Source organism: Cyprinus carpio, chromosome A3 (assembly GCF_018340385.1).
Source record: "Cyprinus carpio isolate SPL01 chromosome A3, ASM1834038v1, whole genome shotgun sequence".
NCBI classification, from domain to species: domain Eukaryota; kingdom Metazoa; phylum Chordata; class Actinopteri; order Cypriniformes; family Cyprinidae; genus Cyprinus; species Cyprinus carpio.
In genome coordinates, this window is record NC_056574.1 from 25994749 (window position 1) to 26013176 (window position 18428).

General features: G+C 41.8%; 1 protein-coding gene across 6 annotated transcripts in view; it reads right to left on the bottom strand.

Moving 5' to 3' along the window:
• Positions 1–18428, bottom strand: part of znf385c (zinc finger protein 385C) — an 89850-nt gene that overhangs the window by 38581 nt on the left and 32841 nt on the right. The window contains exons 1-2 of one of the 6 annotated variants that reach the window (XM_042726476.1): positions 2958–3267; positions 523–649 (exon numbers count right to left, since the gene is read on the bottom strand). The exons of 4 other annotated variants lie outside the window; for them this stretch is intronic. Coding sequence is in view for 1 of the 2 variants with exons in the window: in XM_042726473.1 (XP_042582407.1) it covers positions 2958–2967 (10 nt within the window). In the remaining variant the exon portion in view is untranslated. Of the gene's footprint in view, positions 1–522; positions 650–2957; positions 3268–18428 lie in introns of those variants that run through there. One more of the 6 variants, XM_042726473.1, reaches the window with a different exon arrangement.

An 18428-nucleotide genomic window follows, 5' to 3' on the forward strand; every position in this document is an offset into this window, starting at 1 on the left:
AAAGGGGATGCAGTGTCTGAATTTCCAAGGTGCAGTTTGAGGGATGAAATGGCAAAACATCTGCAGTGAACATCTGTGATAGAAGCACATCAGGTTTTTTTGAACCAAATTTTTATTCTAAAACAGACTATTTTGAACCAACTAATTTGGACCAAATCTTTATTATAAAACAGACTATTCAAATTCTAAGCCCCTGTAAAATGACTATAAAAACATGTGACGTCACATTAGACAATAATTTACATTTTCTGCTTTGGTCACTGTAAACAGTCTAATATTAGCATAATGAACTACATTAGGTGGAAAAATGATTACAATAATTATTCTTAATAAATGTACCTGCTTAACATACACCAGACAGACAATACATTTTTAATAATATATTTAACTATTTATTTTTCTTTGAAAGTCTTCAGTATTTTCCAGGAACATTAATGACAAATGGAATTCCTAAAACTGTAATATATGCAGATATGTTTCTAGTAAAAAACATGATTTGCGAATAAAATGATTGAGTCTTACATTGAGTTTGCAGTGTTTCGGTGTGGCCTTCCTAGAGGGTGCTGTAGTAATGCGGCTGGCAAAAGAGGATGGTATTACCGCATTCCGCACACTTACAAACACATGGGCTGGGGCGCTGCCACGACAACTGAAACCATGACAGTGAGAGGGGGTTGAGAAAACAGAGCCAAAAAAATCCAATGATCATGGTATGACTTCGGCCCAGAGGGCATCACACACACTCACATTCAAATACATCTGCAAATACAGAGAAGAATGTTCGAGACAGAAACTGAGCTTTTAATAAGCAGCTGATTTATGCAAAGCACTCAGACTTGTAAATAAAATGTAAAAATCATATGCCAAAAACACAGAAATAAAATACTGACTAGTCACGGTAACACTAAAAAATGAAGGTCAAGGTAAAGTCAGTGCATGTAACTTAAATAAAATGTACATTGTTCAAGACTGTTAAAGAATGTCAAGGGCATGACCTTTGTCCTCATAACCTGAGCTATTCATGTCTTCACATTAGCAGGTAATTCACGCCTGAGTCTAGGGTGATAGATAATTAAAACACACACATGTACACTTGATGGTGATTGTCTATGTGCTGATTTCAGACTAACTGTGAGTGAACGCTGGAGCCATTTCATACTACAGCTTTCTATCCTTTTTTTCCTCCTCTCTTTGTCTTTTCCTCCATTTTCTTGTTTTAATCGGAGTGTCTTTATTTAAACAGCATTGTGGTTTTGGTAACTTTGTATAGCTGTGTAGCATCTGTGTGTCCTTTTGTCTGTGTTGCTAAGCGGACAGAGCATTGGTATCTAGCTAATAATGGGAGAAATAGAGAGCAAGGAGGCGAGAAGGGCATTTAAATCTCTCCTGCTTCCTTTTATTACTTACAAAATATTTACAAAAGCCTCACAAAAATCTAAATGATGGATTCTAAAATTAAAAATGACATTTAGAACTAATACATTAAAACAGCAATACTAATTATATAAAAACCTGAAATAAAAAACCTCCAATAGAATTAGAACACATTTTTAAAAAACAAAAATGGCATATGCAAATGATAAAATAAAAAATACACTATATTTTTATATATTAAATATACGTCTATATTAAGTACACAGTTTATAAAAAATAAAAATAAAAAAAAACCTTAAGATAAGAAACGACTCAAAAATGGAGCGAAATGCAAACCCACAAAAGAAAAAGCACCGTGATGAAATGCATAAGCAAATGGCTTCGATCCCAACGAAATTCATGAGCTAAGAAAAATAGAAAACTCAAACGATTTCCTTAAATGAGCTGCGTTATTGATAAAGCATTTTCAGCGCGTGCAGGATCAATCCTTTATCATTTTTAATTTTCCGCTCCGCTGCTTTGAGCTCTTGTGAAGAACACCAGGTGCTTTGAGGAGATAAGATGCCTTTAAAAGGGATTTTATAGAATAAATTATTTAATAGAACAAAATGTTTTTTTTTCGCATGAATTAAAAAGAAACCTCTTAAAATAAATAATGTGTACTCAGTATACAATTTAAAACAGTGGCGGGGTATGAATGACATCTTATAAGGCGGCTTTATTTTTTTTTATTTTTTATAAACGCATGTTTGTTCATAAAATGTGCAGAATAAAATCGCACATATTTTTACGATGCGTAAACGAATAAAGCTAATTTCTGCATTGCTGTAGCCTACGCCACTGTCTTGCTATGAGGACCAGTGAGTGAGAGAGAGAGAGCAGAGAGAGAGAGAAAGCGAGACAGCACGAAAGTTTTTTTAATGTCATTCCAATGCGCTCGGCCGTGTCAGAAGAGATCAGCAAAAATACACACCATTACTTTTATCGTCTCTCGTTCTCTAATTTTTTTTTTTTTCCAACTCTCGCACTACAGAGGTCAACGTAAAAAAACGGGTTAAGGACCATGGGCACCTGCTACCGATTAAACCGAAAAAAAAAAATTCTCAGGCTAGACTTGTAAACTTAAGTCCAGGCTCTTGCAGGTGTTGACTGGACCAAACGTCATCCTAGTTTGATGGCACGCGTATGACAGTTTCACGCGCATCTGCCAGCGTTGCGAGCAACCAAATCTGCCACACACACACACACACACACACACACACACACATAGCTTCTTGAGCATCTCTGCTTCTGGAACACTCTACAACATCTGCCTTATATTTTCTTGAAAGTTTTCGTTTCAGGCTCATTTTGGATCGATTAAGCATTACAAGTGCGCTTAGACTAAAAAGCTTTACGCGTGCCGGTGGTCAGGACGCTGAGCGCGAGGAGTTTGGGCACGAGAGAAATCTTTAGCGCAAATCCAGCCTGACAATATTAGGCTACCACATTTAAGACTTTTATACAGCATAGGCTATGCCACAAACACACACGCACATACACACACACACACACACAAAACACATCTATCAGAACTGACTTACCGATCAGCATGTTCTGAAAGGTATCCTGGTTTCCAAAAAGAAACCAACCAAAAGAAGAAATAAATAAATAAATAAATCAGCACAGGAAAATGCAGAACGGTTGATAAATACTCTCCGACAGTTTGAAATGTGTCTTTTCCCCTCAGATTTCTCACTCGTCGATGAGTCTCACTCTTGTTTCTGGTCCTGGAGTTGATATGTCAGGAGAAACGTTAGACACGCTCGCCACTCACGCGCGCAGTACTCCGCTGATCTGCGCGCCCTCGACGGGGAACGGGAGGAGGAGGAGGAGGGAGAGAGAGCATGATCGACAGTCCTTTCCCCCCATCTACTCCCCCCACCCCCCTCTCACCACAACCACCTCCTCTCTCGCTCTTTTTGCTGCCTGCCGCTTAACCTGAACGAACGGCACAGATGGGAAAATTAGCTGGTGCTATTTTCTCCTTTCATGGTGCTTGATTTCGACTAAATAATTCTGTGAGCGTCGGTAAATGGTGGTGGGGGGCGGGGGTATTTTTTCCACCTCCAAAATTTCTATATAATTTAGCACACATACTCTTAATAAGACATTTAATGTTCTAGAATGAAACAATATGATGAAGCAAAAATGCTTGGTTTGTTTCAGAAAAAACCGGACAGTTAGCACCAAGAACGATCCAACTCTCGATAACGTTATGTCGCCTGCCGCTTTGCTCGAGCTCTTTAAATCGGGTGGGTTCTGACTGGCTGCCAATGTTTGTATCGTTCATCAGCTGGAAAAAAAAATCGCTCTGGAAAGCGTTTCCTAAAAGCAACTAAGTTAGCTAACGACGCTTTTGGGAAATGCCTTTCTGAAAGTTATTACAATAATGTTCCTGTGGGCCTGTGTGACATTACCTTTATAGCAGTGGTGTGGACTTCCCTATTCTTATAGAATTATGATTATTAAAACGTCATAGCTATAGTTACCGTTATAGTTATCGTCCTTGATTTGAAGGGCCTTTTTTCTCCATCAACAAATATAGCTCCAAAAGAAGCCAAAGCATTAAGCTGAAACCCAGCTAGAACAGCATATAGTAAAGCAGTAGTAAATATTGTATAGTAAATCATTGCATCCATAAAATCGTCAACTATCAGAGCAAGTATTAGCTTACATTTAATGAATAACTTACTTTGCAACCATTAAAACAATCTACATAAAGTATGCATGTGTGTAGTATGAATACAATCAGGAGATACTACATTCACCACGTTGCCACTGTCTTGTGACTTACAAGGATAGTCATTTACGAATCCACCCTGACTCAAAAAATAATTTGTTGGATTTTTACTGTGGAGTACTTTTCGCTAGCATTTTATAAACACTGTAAATTCAGACATATTACTCATGTCACATCTTTTTGCATGCTATACAGTAGGGAAGGCATATTCTCCCATCTCAAATCATTCTATAAACACTTGGCTCCATGCAGCTCCACTCCAGGTTTTACATTTACCAGAGAGAAACATCACACAAAACTCACATTTCCACTTTCAGGAAAACTCAACTTCCTGTTCTGCACGACGTACATACTTTGGTCTGGAACAGTGAACCCAGACAGGCAGAGTAAGAAGAACAGTGAAACAATACACACCTGCCTGATCAAAAAAGAATAATAATAATAATAATAATAATAATAATAATAATAATAATAATAATAATAATAATAAAAAGAAATGCCAGTGCAGTCTGTGGATGATTGGGAGAGATTAGAAAATGAACAGGACATTTTGGTGGAAATATTTCAGGCCATAAATCTTATTATTAAAGCATGGTACTGTATCTCCATCGGTGCTCTATGGTATTTGGATCCCAGCTTGAGGACCCCCTGCTGGTGCAATAAACACCTCTCCCTCACCCAGCTAAAGTTTCCCTGGAGGTCTCTATGCATCAGTGGGGGTTTGCAGTGGTCACTTGTTGTTTCTGCGCTACAGAGTGGGCTGTATGTGACAGATGACTAGAAAGAAAAGGAGTATCCTAAATCTTTGTACAGATTATTAAATTCTTTAACACATACACTTTAAAATACTTGAAAATCTTTGCTTATTTTTACCACAACATTATCAATCAAAAAGGAATTATATTAATTCCAGGTACTGTATGTTCTGTGTCAGTGATCATGAGTTCTCTCCCTTAGCATATGTTGTATAATGTCATAGACATAACACAAACAGTGATCATATGTATGCCAGTTTTCTGTGCATATGTGTGTATGTTAGAGTTTGCTCAGCCTGAAGCTCTGAACACTGAGACATTAGCGGTGACAACAGAGACAGCTGTGCCCTCTTCCTGCCAAAATACTTCTGCTATCCATCCACCCACACACACACACACACACACACACACACACACACACACACACACACACACACACACACAGATCAGTGTTTGTCTTGTCTACAGTAAATGATTCAGTCTCTTTAAGAGCATCAAAATAGAATTTTCATCTCTCAGTTTAGATAAACAAATAGTTTGCCCAAAATAAAATCTGTCATTATTTACTCACTCTCATGTTGTTTCAAACCTGTACGGTATTATTTTTTTCCATGGAACACACACAAATAATAATAATAATAATAATAATAATATAACTAATAAAATATTATTTAATTTATTACTATTATTTAATATTAATATTATTTTAATATTATTTTAAAGAACTATAAAATAAAATAAATTATAATCATACTAATATTACTGTCAAGATTGGACTGTCTTTGTTGTGTTGCTCTCTCATGTGCCCTTTTTTGTCTGTTCCTGTTCCTGTCCTCTATGTCTCTTAATTAGTCATTCTGTTCACCTGTGCTCCTCCCAATTGCCTCGTTAAGTCATGTATTTAGTTCCAGTCTATGCATTCCTCCTTTGTCTGGTCTACCAGTTGTGTACGTGTGTCTTCCTTCCCTTCCAAGTGTGGATTTACCCTGTGTGTTGGATTTAAAAAAAATGACAGTTTCATTTATCTACGGCTCCTTCGTCCCTTCTGGCAGCGTATTGTGACAGAAGACCCGACCCAAACAGTTAATTCTTCGTGTCTTTCCCTACGTTTGTATTCTGTTTTCCATTCAGTGTTTTTTGTTTACCGTGTTTCCTTCCCCATGGATTCCCTCACCGCAAAATTTACCTTTCTCGCACGCAAAGACCTTTCCCTGTTGGAGTATGAAGTTGAGTTCAGCTAGCTCGCCATTTTAATGGCGTTCAACATCACTATGCTGAACTCACTGTTCTGGATCAGGACAAATTATCATCACCCCGTTGACCTCCCAGACACCACTGGACTAAGCTGGAGGGAAGCAATCATCATTAGCAAATGTCTGGAGAGTGTCTACCCTCAATCCGGAACGTGGCCAGACCCAGAGCCCAGCCCACCATCTCCCCACTGCATGGAGCTCAACCCCGAGCCCATCGCTGACGGAGAGCCAGAGCCCATTGAGGATTGCCATGGAGCCAGAGTCTCATGGATCGTCAGACCAGGTGCAAGAGCCGGCTACAATGCCCACCATGAGGGAGAAAGCTGTGGACAGAAAGCGCAGAGAGGAGCTCCGCCCCCTGCACCGTGACTGAGGGTGAGCTGAAAAGGGATTTGGGAGAATGCAAAGTGGAGGAAAGCTTAATTGACTTGTTTACTGACCTGCCCCCTTTCCTTCCTCCTCTGTAGGTGAACTACAGTATGTTCCTGCCATTCCTGAGTTTAGCCCAGAGAAAGTTCCTGTTCCCATGTCTAGCCCAGAGAAGGCTCCTGTTCCCACATCCAGCCCTGAGAGGGCTCCTGGTTCCAAGTTAAGCCCGGAGGCTCACAAATGACCACTCACCCACCCTCTCCTGCTTTCTCCACCGCTGTCGTCTGGCAGCCCCTCTGCTCGCCCTCAGCCACCATCAATACGGTGCGAGCTCCTCAGGTCTACCATCCTCTATTGTCACAGTGGCTGCAGAATCCCTGGTCTCCACCTCCAGCCTCTAAAACCCAGACTCCGCCTCAGACTGTCGACCCAGCAGCTCTACCATGGCTCCATCCGGCTCCACCTTGGTCTATCGCTGACCATCTATTGCCTCGGGACTCCACTCCTCCGGCTGCGCCTCGTCCCTCTGGCTCTGTCAGGCTCCTCCTCAATCCTCTATCGCTTCAGCTCCACTGCGGCCTTCTGGATCCCTGCGTCCTCCTCGGTCGCCGGAGCCATCGGCCCTCCGGATCCTAACTATCACCCAGGTTCCTCGACTCTCCATCTCGGGCTCCTCTGCCGTCACTGGTCGGCCCCCTGGAGTCATCAGCCCTTCCTCCTCCATGGCTCCTCCCTCTGTCAGCTCCACCGTGGGTCGCTATTATGGCTGTGGTCTGGGTCCCACCTGGCTCTGCATGCTTCAAGTCCCTCCTGTCATCTCCCTGGTTCCTTCTTCTGTCTGATCTGCCCTGGCTCCTCCTGTGTCCTGCCTGGCCCCTGCCACCGTTTTCCCTGACATCCATATTTAATTTGTAAGCTGTACCAGAAGTGCATGACTTCAGAAGCATCAGAACATACTGCAACAGTTCTTTTTATGATGTTGTAATAGTGTTTTTAGTTCCTTTTGAAGCTTGTTGTCACTATGAACTGTCACTGTATAGAAATACTCTTTAAAATGTCTTTTTGTGTATGTTCCAAAGAAAAAAAAAAAAGATAGCATTAGGATTTAGAATGACATGTGGGTACGCAAATAATTACAAAATTAAAATTTTGGGGTGAACTAAAAACTAAACTAACTAAAAAATGTTTTGCCTTTAAACTAAAACCAGTCAAAAAGAAACTATATACACTGTACATATCTCAAGACCTGTAGCTGCACAATTGCACAAGCAAAATGTAGAGAATACTGAATACTTTTCAGAAGTCCTCAAAAGTCAAAACTGTTCCTGAATCATTTGAATAATTCAGCAATTAGTCTTAAAGCCTTCAGTATCCCAGAGTGCAGTAGGGCGTATTACAAGAGGGTGATGGGCAGGTGAAGGAGGAAGTGATTTACTCCTCCAGTAGCGTTAAGAGTCTATTACAGCTGCAGACAGACATTTAGAGCAGTATCATGACCTTAGCACAACGCTCAGTGGAAATCCTTTCAGCTGAAAACATTGCTGATGTAAATAAAGCAGCCTGCCAATCAATCCCATCATTCAGAACAATCGAAACACACCTGTCATATACGGCCATTTTTTAACTATATTTAAATAGTACAGTGAGCATTTGATTTCTAAGGATCCCATTGGTGTGAGGCAGTCTTTGTTATATTGTTTCCTTTTATAATTTACTAGTAACACTTTACAATAAGGTTCCACTTCTTAATGTTAGTTGATATATTAACTATTGTGAACAAACAATGAACAAGACATTTATTACAGTATTTATTAATCTTTGTTATTGTTAATGAAAATACAGTCATTAATTCATGTTAATTCACAGTGCATTACCTAATGTTAACAAGCACTACTTTTGATTTTAATAATGCATTAGTAAATGTTGAAACTGACATCAACTAAGATTAATAAATGCTGTAGAAGTATTGTTCATTCTTAGTTCTTGTTAACTAAAGTAATTAACTTATAATGAACCTTATTGTAAAGTGTTACCAATTTACTTGCACCTTTTAATCCAAATGGCTGTTATGAGCACATGGTAGCGTCTCATTTCCTGGTCATGCTAGTCTGCTAGTCCATCTGCCTCCTCCACACCTGCACAGGTCCGAAGTGAGTCTGAATGCTGATGAAGTCAAGAAGGAGAAACTGGCAGCTTGAGATTTTCAGGGTTGACAATATCTCACTTTACTTGGGGAATGATAAAGCTAGTCCCATTTTTTTTACTGCTATTCATCAGAAGCGGTGACTATTGCTACTGTGTTTAACAGATAAATATCAAATTAATCCACAAGATTTTTATTACTCTTTATGCCATCTTGTGTTACGCTATTTATATTTATTTTATATTTATCTTGTGAAACGTGGGCATTTGTGTAGATTTGAAATACCAGCCAATGAATGCAAAACATTTGCATTGAACATTTTGAACAAAAGAAATTGACGGATTTAAGAAATGTGCAAACAACAGCTACTAGAAAAAGGAATATGCGGGAGAGAAAGAGTTTTCACACACTTAACCTGGAAAATCGAAGAACAAAAAGGCTTACAACCTAAAGCAAACAACATCCCACACTGTTGGCGCTCCTGCTCCATGACACTATGGAATAATGACAGGGGTTGGGGGGATTACAAAAAGAGTGAATACATATGTGTATTAAGAGAGAGAATATGGAAAAGAGAATGGAAAGAATGGAGTTTGAGTCTTAAGCACCTGGGAAAGAGAAACTGAGAGAGAAAGAGTGACTGGAAAACCAGTAAAAAGAAGTCCATAAAGCAAAAACTGAGTGTAAAGGTTGAGCAAAGGCTCTTGCAAGGGTGATAGAAGCCATTCATTTGAAAGATTTTCTCCTTTTGTGTTCTAGAAAGAAAGAGGTCAAACAGGTTTGGCATTACATGAAAGTAAACAACAGAAATTTCTTTTTCATTGAACTACTTTAACTTCTGAAAGAGACTGTGTGTGTGTGTGTGAGAGAGGGTGAGAAAGAGATTTGTCACAGTCATGTGCAACATTACCCCACTTTGATTAGATGCTAAGATATATGCAACACACACAAGCACACACAGGCTGGTCTGCTAGTGTCATATGGAGCTTGAGGTTGCTTCCTGCACATCATTTCCTGTGCGTGGCTGTCACTACCCATCAGAGCACTGAAGAGATCTGACACTGACAAGAGCTGACAGAGGAAAAACACACACAACACAAACACTCCCTGACACAAAACACACACACACACACATCAGAAACACACTGGCAATTCAACACAAACACTCCTTGACACCAACACACACATAAACAACAACACACTGAGCACAACTAACACACTGTAACAACATTTTCAAAAGTTACAACAAACAGTATACACAAAATATTAAACACACACAACTGTTCTAACACTTCAAATAATAAGTCATACTGTATATTACTTACATAATATGTAATAAGTGTTTCTTGAGCACCAAATCAGTATATTAGAATGATTTCTGAAGGATCATCTGACACTGAAGACTGGAGTAAGGATGCTGAAAATTTTGCTTTGCATAACAGGAATAAATTAAATATTAGATTAGATTAGATTAGATTCAACTTTATTGTCACTGCACATGTAAGGTACAAGGCAACGAAATGCAGTTGAATATATAAAGATATTCAAAAAGAAAACCGTTATATTTCACATTTCTGTATTTTTTGATCAAATAGATACTTTCAGAAACAAACAAACAAACAAACAAACAAACCTATATATATATATATATATATATATATATATATATATATATATATAAACAAACACACACAATAAAATATAGAATAGAATAGAAATATGCTAGTCTTTTTGTAATATAAATATTTTTATGGTGGTGTAAAATGATTACATAACATAAAATAATAAAATAATGCTTCAAAAATGTTGACAATATTAAAAGAAAAAACATGACGAATTATGTGTTCAGAGTGTGCATAGGTATTCAAATCCTTTCTGCAACATTCAAATGAACATCCCATTATATGGGTGTCACAATGAATCTGAAGTGATTTGCTGAGAATGTAAAACCTGCATATTTCGCAGCAGCATATTAGCCAGAGTCAAACACATATACTCCGGTGACCTGCGCTCAATGTCACACACGCGCACACACACTTACACTGGACCCCTCTTTGTTCTGGGGCAGCATCTGTTTGGTCTGATAAAGGGATTAGGACATCCATTCCCCTGACCAGCCAATGGAGTTTAACCACACTGAGAATAACAGTATGAGTTTGTGTGTGTATGTGCGAGGCAGACGCCATCAGAAAGCGAGAGGAAAACTAGAAGTGTGCTATACACAAGACTGTTGTTTCTTCTCATGGTGTGTGTGTGTGTGTGTGTGTGCGCAAAACCAGATTGTGCCATTTTTCGCCTGAATGAGAGAAATGATGAAATCCTAATTACACGCTACAGACATCACCCCAAGCAAAGACTCGCTCAATCAAGCGCTGCCCAATAAAGCACATGCTTGCAACCTTTAGCCTTCACAACACAACTTCAGTACATTCCTCTCTCTGTCTTTCCTCTTCATCGGCATGAAGAGAGTTGTTGCGCAGCTACAACATAAGAACACCCATGTATAATTGGGAAAATAATTCAATGTCAACAAAAACGCACACACACAAACTCCACCGCATGCACGCTGATGAACACTGATGTGTAATAGAGTGGAGTGAGAAGGGCGTTCATGATTTGTCCGCTGTCGGTTTCGGGAATCATAGGAAGAGTTGCTGACACAACATATTATGTCCTTTTGATTTAATACACAGACGACGATGATGACGGTGATGATGTTGCTCAAGACAACAGCCAAGATGCTAATGTTGATGATGTAAATGCCTCTGTGATGATCCAGCGCTGTGGCCAGTATGTTTCTGGATCAGATTTTTTTAGTAATAAATACTCTTTCGCTCTCCCTTTTTGTCTATTTCACCCTCTGTTCCTGTCAATCTGCCATACTTTATCATTAACTGCAGCCACCCGGAGCAGCCAACCGGAAAATTTCCATCATGAAACACTAACTCATCTGCATATTACAGCCCCATTCGCTCACTCCCCCTGCATAAATTAATACATGAATAACAATGAAAGACCCAGTGTCACTCTCTGAACTGAATATGACGTTTCTTTGGTAAAGTGTTACGCTGTGAAATATCCTCACGCTTAAATGTGCTTCAAGGTTGAATCCATACACTTAGTGTGTGTGTGTGCTGTGATTCATCTGTCTGACCTCTTTGCCTTTTTTATATCTTTTAATAAACTGCAAGAGTATATGTGACAAAATTAAACTGGATATGCGTCATTTTTGTGACGTTAAAGTACTGAGAAGTGTAAGCGTTGCTGTTTGTTGGTAATGACCCAACTTAGCAACATTGATGTAACCAATGTGTGAATTTGGGGGCGGGGCTACTTGTTTGACTGACCAATTGCAGATAGGGGGCAGTAGGAGTGTTTGACAACTTCATTAATTTAGAATTTCTGTTTGGTGGTATAAATGAATAAATAAAGTCACAAACAGCAGTTTTACCAACAATTCAAATTTTCTAAAACAAAAAAAAATAAGTAATTATTATTTAATTTCATAAATCATTATTTTTGGGGTATTATTATAGTGGCCACAAATAACATCACCTTACAAAAAAACAAAAAAAACAAGGAAAAATCTGTTGGACATCGAAAAACAGACTTCCTCTCAAAGAAGTGACAAGAGACCATGTGAAGAGTAATAGGGCGAAACGATGAAAAGAGAGAAGCTGTGAATAAACTAATGAAAAATGGTGATAAAAGAGGGAAAAAAGAGAGTCAAAGGAAGAAAGAGAGAGAGAGAGAGAGATAGAGAGAGAGAGAGAGAGAGAGAGAGAGAGAGAGAGAGAGAGAGAGAGAGAGAATACATTGGAATGGCAGAAAAACGCAGCTGTGCAGACACACTCATGCAGAAAATTTTAGCCTTTAATAAATCTCTCTCTCCCTCCTTCTCCTCTCTCTCTCTCTCTCTCTCTCACACACACACACACACACACACACACACACACACACACACACACACACACACACACACACAGTTAATCCAATACCTCATGCTGCATTAGAGGAGACCAGAGACAGACAGCATGAAACACAGAGAAAGACAAACACAGGAGCCGTATAAACATGCATAACACAATAACACAACACACAGAGATGAAGCACTGTACCAAAAAATACCAGCATGTGTTCACTAAAGCAAACACTGGTATAAATGACAATACACACACTTGCACAAATTTGCTATTTAGCAGATACCTTCATCTAAAGAGCTTTACAAAACAACACAATACTATACCCTTGAAGATGCTTCAGGATAATTGGCTGGCTAAAGGTCACAAATATTAGTAACATGGTTTTGGCTTTTCAATAACCAATGCAGATACCAATATCAAGAGAGCAAAATAATGGCATTGTATGTGAAATTAAAAATAAATATTTTAAATCCATTTCCAATTACGTAACTTAATATTTTTCAAGATTCCAATTTATTAATTTTACACAATGTTTGTGTCTATACAGTATATATAATTGCTATCTGCTATTTTCTTATTTCATATTCAATTTAATTGGTAATTAATTGAAATACATGAGATGTACAAACTGATAAAATGAGTTATATTGCCACATTTCTGGCAAAATATTGGTTGCATTATACATATTTACTCACAAATACACAGCAGATCTACTATTTAGTGTATGTGTGTGTGTGTGTCCAGGCAGCCTGAGAGAAGACTGATAATCTCAGCAGTCACACTATGTAGCATACCCATGATGCACCTATCTGGGGATTGGGATGGTGGGGGTGTTGAGATAAGGAGAAGGACATATAAGAATAAGGTAAAGTGAAGAACGAGAGAGAAGAGTTGGAAAATAAAGAGAAAAGGGTAGAAGGTGAAATATGTTTTTAGAGAGAAAAAGATACAGTAAAAAAAAACTATAATCAAACTAGTGTCACGCTGGTAAATGAAAGATCCAAATGCAGAGATGACAGGAATAACAGTCTTTAATGAAATTATATATAACAAAGGCAGTCCGTCTTTACAGCACACAGAACTGGTAAATAGTAACTTGAACAAACAGAAAGACTCCTGTCTCGATGAGTAACAGAACAGGACTCCCTTGTAGCAGACTTGAAGCTCAGGAGTAGATAACTCAGGCAGGGTGAGAGAACCACATTGGTCTACAATCAGCAGCAACAGCAGCAGAATACAGCAAAAACTTTGGGGCTAGACTGTTCCAGGCAGACAAGACAAGAATAGGTGAGTACCTCTCAATACAGACAGGATGTAACTGCTGACAAAACGCATGACATGTAACAATAATCCAACAAAGAATCTACCAGAGGCAAACACCAGATAAAGGGTGAACACTTAGGGCAAAGTAGAAAACAGGTGTCATAGCAAATCAGCGCGAGCGCTGATTGCAATGACAAACAGGTGCATGAAGAGAGAGAGGTCAGCGGGACAGAGAAAGAGTAATATAATAAGCTAATAAGGTGTGTGTGTGTGTGTGTGTGTGTGTGTGTGTAAATGAGTGAGAGCGTGCGAGAGCGAAAACGGAAGAAAAAACCTGACTCATGACAGTACCCCTCCCTCAACGAGCACCACTAGGCGCTCGAGGAAGGAGCCTGACAGGACCGGTAGAAGTCGTCAATCAGCGAGCGGTCCAGGACATCCCGGGCTGGAATCCACCGCCTCTCCTCAGGACCATACCCCTCCCAGTCCACCAAAAACTGGTGACCATGCCCCCGGGGACGAACGTCGAGTAGCCTTCGAACTCTGTAAATGGAGGCCCCCTCGTCAATAGGAGGAGGGGGAACGGAGGGACGTGCGGGCGCGCGAATAACGGGTTTAATGCAAGACACGTGAAAAAACCGGATTAACACGGCGCATCTGACCAGACAGTCTTAGCTTTACAGCGACTGGACTGATGACCTTAACAATAGAAAAGGGTCCAATAAAACGAGGCATGAGCTTGCAAGACGTCTCCTGAATAGGCAAATTGCGGGTGGATAACCACACCCTCTGACCGCAAAAAATATCTGGGAGATCTCACCCTGCGGCGATTAGCGGCACGACGAGTACGTTCCCTAGTCTGACATAAGGCAGATCTCACCCTCCTCCAGGTACGCTTACATCTCTGAATAAAAGCCTCGACGGACGGAACCGAGGCCTGAGACTCCTGGGCGGAGAAAAACAGGCGGTTGGAAGCCAAGGCAACCCTCAAACGGAGATAACCCAGTGGCGGACGATGGGAGAGAATTATGAGCATATTCGGCCCATGGTAACTGCTCGCACCAAGACGCGGGATTCTGAGAGGTAAGACTACGCAGCATGCGACCAAGAATCTGATTGGTCCTCTCGGCTTGCCCATTGGTCTGTGGATGGAATCCTGACGACAGACTGGGGGAAGCCCCTATCTGGCGACAGAACTCCCTCCAGAACAGAGAAGTAAATTGCGGACCTCTGTCAGACACAATGTCCGAAGGAAGACCATGGATCTTGAAAACGTGATCCACCATAATCTGTGCGGTCTCCTGAGCCGACGGTAATTTAGGGAGCGGAATAAAATGCGCAGCCTTAGAAAAAACGGTCCACGACGGTGAGAATGACCGTATTGCCAGACGAAGGGGGAAGCCCGGTAACAAAATCCAACGCAATATGCGACCAGGGACGCGAAGGAACGGGAAGAGGTCTGAGAAGACCCGCCGGAGGATTATTACTAGACTTAGTCTGAGCGCAGATAGAACAAGCAGCAACAAAACGACGAATATCGCGCTCACGAGTGGGCCACCAAAATCTCTGACGGATGGCCGCTAAAGTACCTCTAACTCCGGGATGCGCGACTAATTTAGAAGAATGACCCCAGCGAAGAACCGTCGAACGAGCAGCCTCGGGTACAAACAAAGTTCCCTCAGGAGCGCGGGGCGGTCTTGCAGTGTGAGAAAGAGCACGCCTGACCGCTTGTTCCACTCCCCAGACGGCTGCCCCGACCACACAGTGCTGAGGTAAAATCCTCTCATCGGTCGAGACACCCTCTGATGAGTCAAACTGCCGAGAAAGGGCGTCAGGCTTGAGGTTCTTGGAACCGGGTCTAAATGAAATGGAAAAAATCAAAGCGATCAAAAAAATAATGCCCAGCGGGCCTGACGAGCGTTAAGACGTTTAGCAGAGCGAATGTACTCCAGGTTGCGGTAATCCGTCCAAACAATGAATGGTACACTGGCTCCCTCAAGCCAGTGTCGCCACTCACCTAGCGCCAGACGGATAGCCAAGAGTTCTCGATTACCCACGTCATAGTTGCGCTCCGCGGGCGAAAGACGGTGGGAGTAAAATGCGCAAGGATGAACCTTGTCATCCTGGGAGGAGCGTTGCGACAAGACAGCTCCTATCCCAATTTCGGAGGCATCGACCTCAACAATAAACTGACGTTCTGGATCAGGAGTGATCAGGATGGGCGCAGACGTAAAAAAGCATCTTAAGACGGTCAAAACGCATCCTGAGCAGTCTCAGACCAAGCAAATTTGGACTTGGACGAAGTGAGAGCGGTAAGAGGGGCGGCAACCTGGCTAAAGTTACGAATAAAGCGCCGGTAAAAATTCGCAAACCCCAGAAATCGCTGGAGCGCGACTCGAGAATCGGGAACAGCCCAATCAAGAACTGCTCGAACCTTGTCAGGGTCCATACTAATCCCCTCCGCTGAAACGACCCGAACCGAGAAAAGTAACCGATTGGGCATGAAAAAAATGCATTTCTCAGCCTTGACGATTAGGCAATTCTCTAATAAGCGCTGCAGGACACATCGAACGTGTTGAACGTGTACCTGGAGAGAGGGTGAGAAAATTAAGATGTCATCCAAGTAAACGAAAACACGAAAACGTTTAGCATGTCTCTTAAGACATCGTTTACTAACGCTTGAAATACAGCGGGAGTGTTGACCAAACCAAAAGGTAGAACCCTCTACTCAAACCTAAATACACAAGTGTTGAACGCGGTCTTCCACTCGTCTCCCTCCTTAATACGCACTAAATGGTAGGCGTTGCGCAAGTCTAACTTCGTAAAAACCCTTGCGCCCTGTAGGATCTCAAAAGCCGACGACATAAGAGGCAAAGGATAACGGTTCTTGACTGTTATGTCGTTCAGCCCTCGATAATCGATACAAGGACGCAAAGAACCATCCTTCTTCTTTACAAAGAAAAACCCAGCGCCGGCGGGAGACGAAGAAGGAGTAATGATCCCCGCATCGAGAGATTCTGTAAGATATCTTTCCAGAGCCTCTCGTTCGGGCGCCGAAAGAGAGTACAGTCTACCGCGAGGAGGCGTGGTGCCAGGAAGGAGCTCGATAGAGCAGTCATACGGACGGTGAGGCGGTAAGGATACCGCCCGGGAACGACTGAAAAAACCGCCCGCAGATCATGGTACTCCTCCGGGACACCAGACAAATCATCAGGCTCCTCCTGGAAAAGAGGAACAGAAGACACGGGAGAAACAGCGGAAACCAGACAATTTACATGACAAGCTAAACTCCATGAATGAATAGACCCCTTAACCCAATCAATGTGAGGATTATGTTGGATAAGCCAGGGATGTCCTAAAACAATGGGGGTAAAGGGAGACTGAAAAACATAAAATGAGACTGTCTCATGATGATTGCCGGAAACAGTGAGACTAACCGGACTGGTGACACGACGAACAGAAGAAAGCTCTCTGCCATCCAGGGCAAAGACAGTGGCGACATCAGTCAAATCAACTAAGGGAATCTTGTTCTCACGAGCCCACATCTCATCGATAAAATTGCCCTCCGCACCCGAGTCGACGATGGCAAAACCAGTAACAGAAAAACCAGCCCAACGGAGAACAGCGGATATAGTGGTTCAAGACCTTGGTGATGAGGAGATGACAGAAGCGCTCACCAGTACTCCTCCGTCTACTGGCGAGCTTTGGCTTTTAAAACTGCAGGATGAAGCGAAATGGCCCGCCGTACCACAGTAAAGGCAGAGACGGTTAATAATTCGCCGCTGTCTTTCCTCCGGGGAGATGCGTACGCCCCCCAGCTGCATGGGTACAGCATCAGGTTGGTTCTGAACAGAAGCAGTAGCAGAAGGAAAGTTATCACAGGATGTGAAAAGTGGAGAACGAACTCGACGCCTCTGCTCGAAACACTTGTCAAGGCGGATGGCCAGGTCGATAAGTTGATCGAGCTGAGTCGGCGACCCTCGCGTGTAGATCTCCTCCTTAAGGTCTACATTCAACCCTTCAAGAAAGCGAGCAGTTAGTGCAGGATCATTCCACTCACTTGTAGTAGCCAGAGTCCGGAACTCTATCGCGAAGTCAGCTACAGATCTTCTGCCTTGACGTAGCACAGCAAGTAGACGTGATGCCTCGCTGCCGAAGACGGATCTATCAAAGACCTTGATCATCTCATCCTTGAAAAGAGTGTACTTGCTGCAGCATGCAGATTGCGCTTCCCAAACTGACGTACCCCACTCGCGTGCTCGTCCCGTGAGGAGAGAGAGAACATAAGCAATGCGGGCCCGATCCTCTGCATACGTCTGGGGCTGAAGGGAACAAGACAACTTCACATTGGATGAGAAAAGCTCTGCACTCCGTAGGCTCACCCGCATAACAGGAGGGATTGTTGACTCGTGGCTCAGAGGGCAGCTGACGATTGTGAGACATGGCAGATTCCTGATGCAGGTGAAGTAAACGGGCAGATAGATCAGCAACCTGAGCTGAAAGACTCTTAACAGCCTGATGAGCGGCGGCCCAACTCCTGCTCATGTTTGCCAAGCATAGCTCCCT